At 48.2% G+C, this 8,662-nt stretch overlaps 1 protein-coding gene across 1 annotated transcript; it reads left to right on the top strand.

Annotated features, from left to right (window-relative positions):
- Positions 1 to 686: 686 nt before the first annotated feature.
- Positions 687 to 6,121, top strand: Mterf4 (mitochondrial transcription termination factor 4). The gene is made up of 4 exons (XM_005411139.2): positions 687 to 1,018; positions 2,322 to 2,820; positions 4,499 to 4,683; positions 5,665 to 6,121. Exons 1-4 carry the CDS (start codon positions 860 to 862, stop codon positions 6,010 to 6,012), a joined length of 1,191 nt encoding a protein of 396 aa, XP_005411196.1. The 5' UTR covers positions 687 to 859; the 3' UTR covers positions 6,013 to 6,121.
- The last annotated feature ends 2,541 nt before the right edge of the window (positions 6,122 to 8,662 follow it).

Raw genomic sequence — 8,662 nt, forward strand, 5'->3', positions numbered from 1 at the left:
TCAGACTATTTCATTGAACAGTTTCCAAGTTAAAGCAGCTATGCTGATAAACAGTTACCCAGCCCCGGGACTGCATAAATTGTTCCACTTTGCCCAGTGTGAGAAGCACCAAGTTTCTTAATTTTTGCATTTGTGCACCCTACTTGCCGAAGCAAGAGAGAAATCTAGGCTCAGTCAGCACGGTGTTCCTCCCCAGGGGCCCTGCCAGAGATGGATGAGGACTCTGAAGCATCCCCTTCCGGGAGGACTAGGGCGCGATATTCTCAGCCCTTCACGCACAGCTGCGCAGGGCCGGGGCTGCCAGCTGTCAGCTGTCCAGCAAGACTGCTGCCCACCCAGCACTGTCACCCCATGACCTCCCTTGAAAGATGTCTCTGCTCTCCGCCCAAACAGGTCTGGGCCGGAAGTTCGAATACAGTAGGCTGGGGCAGTGCTGTTTCCTCCTCAGCGGAGAACAGGCTCTGGCTAGAAAGAGGATGCGCCTTGGTTCCCGTCCTGTTACTTGGGCCATGTGTTTGTAAACGGCTAGGGCTTCGCTTGGATTGTGGCGGCCGGATACTCCCGTGGAGCACGGATTGTAGACAGCGTCCGGGGCTGGCTCCGTAAGGAGCTGGGGCGCACCTGCGCTGTCACCAAGGTGCTCCAGGAAACGGCCGGGCGGCAGGCAGCCCTAACTTCGGGTACGAAGTGTGGCCGGCGGCGTTCCTTCGAGCCCCTGGAGAGGCTGGTTCTGCGAGGCGGGGAGAAGGCGGTGCAGTGGCCATCACTGCTCGGGTCCTGAGGACCCCTCTCCACTAGCCAGCTGAACGTGAGCCGCACTAGCCAGCCACGGAGCCACCGGGAACGTAGGCGCCCGAGGATGCAGCCGGGAGCCCGTGCGCTCGGAACGCTGGCCCTCGCGGCCGCGGCGGTGCTGGGGAGGGAGGCGGAGACGGACCGGGCGCCGGAAGTGAGAGGCTGGAGAAGGCGCTACTTCCGGCGCCGCTGCCTCAGCGTTATGGCTGTGCTGGCCAGGCGGGTAATGTGGAACTGGGTTCCGGGGTCCGCCCGGTCGCGCGCAGGCGGGCGGAGGAGCAAAGGAGTTAGTTGCCGCGGTGGACGGGCCGCGGAAGGGCTGGGGCACCGAGCGGCGGCGGCGGCTTCCGGGGAGGTCGGCGCGCTTGCGCCTGGCCGGGGGCGCTGCGCTGGGGGTCCCCGCGGAGGGCGTAGCAGGGAGCCCGGCGGGCGGCCCAGGGCCGGGAGAGCAGCGGGTGCGCGGTCGGGCGAGCGGGCGGGCGCTGCGCTCTCGACGCCGGAAAAGGCTTGGGGGCCGGTGAGAGGAGTCTGAGGGCTCGAGCGGCTTGTGCTTGTCATCTGCTGGCCTGAGCCCTGGAGGCCAGCGGGGTATCTCTGCTCGGGTTGCCTGGTAGACACTGTAGCCAAGAATGTTCTTGTGGAATGCATTTAGGTAATGAATCTGAAGATTCTTTCGCGGTTTAGAATGTTTAGCATATATTGCCAGATGGTCTTGAGACAGTGTAGTAGTCCAGTTATTGTGAGTAGGCAGTCAGCAGCATAACGTTCCGGTCTGTAAAAAGGTAACAGCCCACTGGATTAAGCTCTAATTCAAGCGGCTAGCTAAGCTTAGGAAAAAAGAAAAAAGGTTAGGCAGCTGGAGATATACCTCAGCCGCACAAGCGCCTGCCTGGCAAGCGGAAGGTCCTGAGTTCGATTCCCAGTACCAAAAAAAAAAAAAAAGACAAAAGGTTAGGGTTCCAAAAGAAAAATGGAGACTCTTCCTCATATCCAAAGTATTAGTTAACAGCACCTCTGTACCACCAGACTTTGAGAATTACTAGAAATGTAAAATAACCAGTTTATTTTGAACTTCTTTTTTTTTCTCTCACTCTTCCCTTCTGCTTATTCATATATGAGCAGGACAAGGGAACACAGTCTGGACTTCTGTTAGAATTCCCTCGTGATAGATGCTGCCAGCTTTTATTTCCAATAAACTCTCCTAAGTTCCTTCTTTAGTTTGGAACTTTATCCTTGGACTTTGTGAAACCAGGACTCTGTCTCCTTTTCTCCCCACCAGCCCCACAGTTAGCAAAGCTCACCCGAGGGTGCATGCCTGACTCTATGTCTCCACTTGCATTACCCTGTTTGGTTTACCCGAGCTTCTTGTTGTAAGTTGTAAGTTGTAAGTTGAGATGTGACTTTTCATATTGCTTGTAATACTTACACTTGTGTGGAATCAAGGTATTAAATACCCTGGCTCGAACATTTTATGGTGTTTATTATACTGTGTGGAATTGATTCTCTTCTGGTTTTGTTTCTTACAGGTTTTTGATTTGCACCACCAAATCCCCCTCACCTGGGTCTGTTTGGCTAAGCTGACTCCTCACCTTGGAGAACAGAAAAGGACAACTGCTTCTTTGTTCTGTAAACTGACAATAGCCGCCGGTGGAGGGGGCCTTGAGGAGTTACCCTTGGTTGTATCCAAGAAGTGTGTGCAGGAACTAGAGAGCCGGGCAAATACTGTTCATTGCCTCCCTGAGAAGCAGAGAACTTCTGTGGATGGAGGGCCATTGACCCTAGAGAAGGTTGTCTGTACTCTGCTGGACATGGGTTTCAGTGATGTCCATATTAATGAATTGCTTAGTATACAGCCGCATGCCAGCCCTCAACAGTTGCTGGACATCATTTCAGAGTTTATACTCTTGGGTGTGAATCCAGAGCCTGTGTATGTGGCCTTGAAGAAAAGCCCCCAGTTGTTGAAAATGCCTGTAGTGCGAGTAAAGAAGCGTTCCAGTTACTTGCGAAAGCTTGGCCTTGGAGAAGGTACAAGGAGATGGAGATTTTAAATAATGTGAGGGGAGTTGGAGTTGGGGAAAGAATAGTCTAAGGTGGTATGGGTTAGCTGAGGTTTCTGAGAAGTCTGTCCTTGAAGAGAACGTATGATGTAGCCTGGAGGAGTGGCCTCAGCAGAAGGCACTGCAGTAGGTATTGGGGAGATTAGAACTAGAAGAGGGAACCAAGGACTGTCATGTGGGTAATGTGTTCACTGGGGAGCTCTACCTCCACCTCTTAGGACAGTGGTGTCACATTGTGTTCAGTGGACTGGGGTTGCTTTGTGGAGGTAACATGTGTGCACATATGTGTAACTCTTGATGTCAAAAACCAGTCAGTGCAGTCTTAGCCTGTGACTCCATCCCTTACAGACTTAGGTGTCACCTAAATAGTTTGATTTACTGTGGAACCTGAGAGATGTTGCCAGGCTCCTGGGAAGCTGGTGGAGTGGACTCCTCTGGCTGTTTCACCTTCCCAACAGTGTTCATACCTCAAGGACCTTTGACATTCCTTGGATCTCTTTAGGGATCTTCTGGAGAAGGCAGATAGGACCCATAAAGACCTCCAAGGACCTCTACCCTCTTTGACCAGAGGAGTTCCACTATTATTTTTTACATTGATTCTTCCTGGTAAGATGCAGCGGGCAGCAAAGGTTTAGGGCTCACAATTTCTTAGGGTCTCTATCAGCTTCCTTTAGAAAATAAGTAAAAAGGTAGCTTTGTGTATTTCTCTTAGCAGATTTATTTTCTCTTTAAATGTAACCTAAAGCCTAAATGTGAGAAGGTATGTGCTATTATTATTAACTAGCAAACTCAGGACAGCTTAAGAAATGAAGATAAAGCCTAAACTGTGAAATCCATTCTTCACATATTTTAGTAAGACAATGACCAACATTAGGATAATTTTAATTAACAGTTCAGAAAAGTGATTTTAAATTTCCATATTCTAAACTGTGCCTCACTGTCCAGAGGAAGACTGCCCCAATTTACCTGGGATAGTTTCAGTTCACACCAGTTGTCCTAATGCATTTACTTGGTGTAGATAAAATGCATGGTTTCCTAGGCAACTAGGATGTTGGTATTTGTGATATATATCAAGATACTGTTATTCCCATCATCAGAACGCCTTGGCACTGAGTTGGACTCCCAGGTCCTGAGGTTGTTGGCTGTGAATGGTTCAGTGCTTGTTTTATCACTGAGGGAAGCCACAGCTCTGCCGTGGGGAAGCTCCTCCCATGTTTAGTCTTTCCTACAAATCCCTGGGAAATTCTTGTCTAAGTGATGAGGATGTGAGGAGACCTAGAATTTGAAATTGGCATCCTTGGCTTGGTGTGGTGGCTTACACCTGTAATCCCAGCACTCGGGAGGCTGAGACAAGGGCATGACCTCGAGTTCAAGGCCAGCCTAGGTTACATAGTGAGTTGAAGGCCAGCCTGTATTACAGAGCAAGACCCTGTCTCAAAAAAGAAGATGGCACCTTCAGCTCGGAGGCAGGGATATAGGGTGGGCTAGTGAGTCTGAGAAGTCATTTCCGTGGTGCTGATGGAAGGTGCGTCTGAAGTCTGCGCTTATTCATTTCTAAAGGCTGGCTTAGCTTTAAGGCACAAGCTAGCCCTGGGTTTCTGGAGGACCCTGAAATTATGTGCTTTCCTCTTCTTACTGCTGTGCAGGGAAACTGAAGAGGGTGCTCCACAGTTGCCCTGAGATTTTCACCATGCATCAGCGGGATGTTGATGGTGTCATTCATGTCCTCAAGGAGAAGTGCCTTTTCACGGTGCAGCAGGTTACTGAGATTTTATACAGGTGCCCCAACGTGCTTCAGCAGGATCCCAATGAATTGGAATACAAATTCCAGGTGAGAGGGACTGATAAGAGTGATTAGGCAAGTAGTGGTACGTTTTCAGGTTTCTCAAATGGACTAAGGTCAAGTCTAGATTTAAAAAAGAAAAAAAAAAGCCTTACTGGGTGTGGTGGTACAAGCCTGTATTTCCAGCACTCTGGGAAGCTAAGGCAGGAGGATCACACTTCCAGGCCCAGCCTGGGCAACTCAGTAACAGCAAGAGCCTATCTGAAAATTAAAAAGGGGCTGGGAAATGTAGCTCAGTGTGAAGACCCTGGGTTCAGTCTCCAATACTGCAGAATGAATAAATAGCCAGCCTCTGAGTGGATGAGGTAAAGGCTTTTATTATCTTTGCACACATTTGCCAAAAAGAATGTCTCTGGTTTTTTTTCTACTTCTCCACTCTAGATTAAACTGTCCTACAGCATTTTTCCGTTACAATGAGTGGCCCAGTCCTGTACCTTACTAGAGTCCATGTGGGGACTCTGAAATAGTAAAGCTTTCCTATGCTTAAAATCTGTTTTGTATGTTGATTTTAAAAATTGTGACAATTGTATTAATATTTTAGTAAGAGTTATGACAGCTTACCTCAAATTCCTAGATGTTTTATAAAATTTTTTGCCCATTTTCTATACTCAATTTTCCTTTTTTCCATTTAAAGAAAAATACAATTTTTCTCTCCAGCCCTTTTTGTTTTCTCAGTTTGAATTTGAAAATGCTTTGAAACTGGTCAGCTATCATACAAATGTTAGTATCACAGAGTGAATATTCTGTGGTTAATCAGGCAATTCTTTTTTTGTTTTGTTTTGTTTTTTTCCTGTACCGGGAATCGAACTCACGACCTTGCACTTGCCAGGCAGGCACTGTGCCACTGAGCTAAATCTCCAGCCCCAAATTAGGCAATTCTTGTTAAATGCTTTGGGACAGCTTAAGTTTTATGAATTGTGGAATGATGGGTTTTCACATTTTGTATGTAAACGTATTTGTATCTTCCAGTATGCATACTTTAGAATGGGAATTAAGCATCTGGACATAGTAAGGACTGAGTTCTTAAAGTACTCATTAACCAAGATCAAGCAGAGACACATTTACCTGGAGCGCCTGGGACGGTACCAAACACCTGATAAGAAGGGGCAGACGCAGATCGCAAACCCTTTACTCAAGGACATTTTCAGAGTTTCGGAGGCTGAGTTTTTGGCCAAGACAGCCTGTTCCTCTGCTGAAGAATTTGTGGTTTTTAAAAAGCTCTTGGCTCGGGAAGAGGAAGAGGTGCCTGAGAGCAGCATGTCAAAGGAGGTGGAGGGAGAGGAAGAGGAGGAGGACAAGGATGAAGAAGAGTTGTGATGAAGGACTGAGGCAAAAGGGCCCAGGGACCACAAAGAACATTGTCACATTCTCAAAGCTTTTGGGAACTTCACTTGGATCTTCTCAAGTATTTCATTCTAACACTGATCTTTGATGAAAAAAAAACTATATGAACTACCCAAAATGTGGATAGGTCAAACCAAATAGGAGGTGCGGTGGTGTGATTGTGGGATGGGGAGGCCCCATTCCATCCTAAGTAAAATAGCTGTTAAAATCGAGGGAACTCAATACATCCAAATTTTTTTTTCTCTCTCTCTCTGTTAAAACTGTTGGTGCTAAGTCCATAATGATGTGGAAGATAGGTGCCGACTTCTTGTTCAAGAGTCACTTTATTTCCCTTAGAAATCATGAGGGGACCATATGAGGTTTTAGTACATAATGGTACTTTATTTTATGAAAACAAGTAGGTTTCCCACAAAAATACCCATGTTTTAAATCCAAAAGTATCTTGTTACTGCATTCATTATACAGCAGAGTGAAAGGCAGTTGATTAGTGATGTGTGCTTTAGTTTTGCATCTTTTCTTCAGTCTAGTATAGCACAGACACTTTATCTGTGAAGAACCAGCTTTTCCTGCTGAGCCAAGTTGACTTCCCTGTCTTGCCCTGGCCGTTGCTCTCCTACAGATCTGGTGTCTATGGCCCATGGCCTGTGCTGCTGGGTTGTACTGGCTTGGAGATGCCAGGGCTGGAGGGGTTGGGGAATATTCTTGGACAGTCATCCCCTTTTGTGAGCACAGGCCCAGGACTGATTGTGGGTTCATTCCAGGAATTTGTCTAGACACCCAAGTGTAGGTCTCACACTGGGGAATGTGGAGTGAGGAATAATAGGAATGTGGACTGAGGAAGGATAGGCGTGAGGAGTGGTATGAGATGCTGGGAATGCGGATCAGATATGCTCTGAGGTAGAGGCCTGGCTGTGATGGCAGAATGCTCAGCCCGAAGACTGGTCGCTCCTAGGCCATTCCCCTTCCTTGGGGAATTGCACAGAAGTGGTGCTGCAGAGAGCATCTTTGGTAGCCAAAATGTGAGTCTGCTTGGCGGCATTTTAACAGCCATATGAAACTCCTCTGATGCCTGGGCTTGTTCTTCCCACACAGACTAATTTAAAAATCCTGTGAAGCTACAGCTGTTACCTGGAGACAGCCTTGACCCTTGGAACATCTGACAGACTTGGAGACCTTTTTGATTGTAATCACCCTGGTGTGGGGTGCCACTAGGATCTAGTGGGTGGTGGCCAGGGATGCTACAAAATATCCTATAATGTCCAGGATGGCCCCAAGACAAAGGGTGATCCAGCCCCAAATGGTATGGAAGCTGAGAGACCACTGTAAGGCTTGGCCCAGTGACCGCTTCCTTTGGGTGGTTAATGGAGTTTCATTAATGTGTTTATTTATATTTAAAATTCATACCTTGGCAGATCTGAGCTGTGCTTTGTTGTGGGGATTCTGCACTCTCCTGCAGGCTCACGCTGGAGCAGGATTGCAAAGAGAAGCGGTAGCTCTGTGACGCCTCCTGTGAGTGAGTCATGGTGGCAGCAGTTTACCAGCGGTGTAGGAGACTGGCAAACTTGCGGCCCTTGCGTTTGGGCTCTCCAAGGAAGCTAGGCACAGTGAAGGTGTCCTGTGTGTACCTGGTATCCCCCAGCCAGTGGGGAAGGGAGAGTCTGACGGTCTGGCTGTTTGTGGCTAAGGGCAGAACAATGGAGATGCCCACTTTGCGTCTGTGTTCCTGCCTTTTGTTCCCCTTTGTAGCATCCCAGTGACTGTCGTCTCCCTCCTTTGGCATTGTTCTTGGGCAGCAGGACTGGTAAGCTCTTACACCTAAGCCTGAGGAGATGGTCAGCTGAGCCCATTTTAAGTGGTGAATGGTAAACTCCACAGCTCATACTGCTGCTTTCATTCGGGCACAGAAGTACATCTTTATACCCTGTTAATTTTCAGATTCCATTAGGGTTCATTTGTCTGGCTGAACTTTGAATGTTTTCAGAGACCACATCAGTCTTAGGAAGGACATGTGAGAGCAGCAGTGGCAGCTCTTCTGACCAGGTAACTGTAACGCCCTCGACATCAGACACTGCTTCTGAAACATCAGACTGGGTTGATGGTATGACCACACCGCACAATGCTCAGCACCCAGTCGCTGTCTTTTGCTGAAACAGTGTATTCTAAATTAAAAATTGAAGCCAGGCATGGTGGCTCATGTCTGTCATCCCAGCACTCAGGAGGCTGAGGCAGGAGGATTGCCATGAGTTCAAGGCCAGCCTGAACTACAGAGCAAGACCCTGTCACAAAAAACCCAAAAAACAAAAAAATCCCTAAAAGGAACGCATCTCCATTTGCCTGGTGGCTGAGGGCCATAAGGTCACTAGCATGGTACAGGAAGTGGCATCTACCATTCAGTAATGCCTGTTTTACCAGTTGCTAGTGCTGCTGGAGCTTGTGTGGAGGGGACAGGCCAGGCCCCGGTGCTGCAGTGGGCATCAGCTATGCATATCTGTGGACCTGCCCCTCCCTTCACCCTTCATCAGTCTCTGCCCTTGGCTCTCCGAAGACCAGGCAGTGTTTCTAGTAGCGATTTCCTCATGGCTGTTCCTCCTCTGGAAATGACAAACTGTGTAATACACAGACA

This window comes from Chinchilla lanigera, unplaced genomic scaffold (assembly GCF_000276665.1).
Source record: "Chinchilla lanigera isolate Chin_1 unplaced genomic scaffold, ChiLan1.0 scaffold00141, whole genome shotgun sequence".
Taxonomy (NCBI): Eukaryota; Metazoa; Chordata; class Mammalia; order Rodentia; family Chinchillidae; genus Chinchilla; species Chinchilla lanigera.

Excerpts from the sequence above, each read along its gene's own strand:
- Mterf4 (XM_005411139.2), top strand. The coding sequence starts at position 860 with ATGCAGCCGGGAGCCCGTGCGCTCGGAACGCTGGCCCTCGCGGCCGCG. Across the intron at positions 2,821-4,498 it reads AAAGCTTGGCCTTGGAGAAG|GGAAACTGAAGAGGGTGCTC; the intron begins GTACAAGGAGAT and ends ACTGCTGTGCAG. Across the intron at positions 4,684-5,664 it reads AATTGGAATACAAATTCCAG|TATGCATACTTTAGAATGGG; the intron begins GTGAGAGGGACT and ends TGTATCTTCCAG.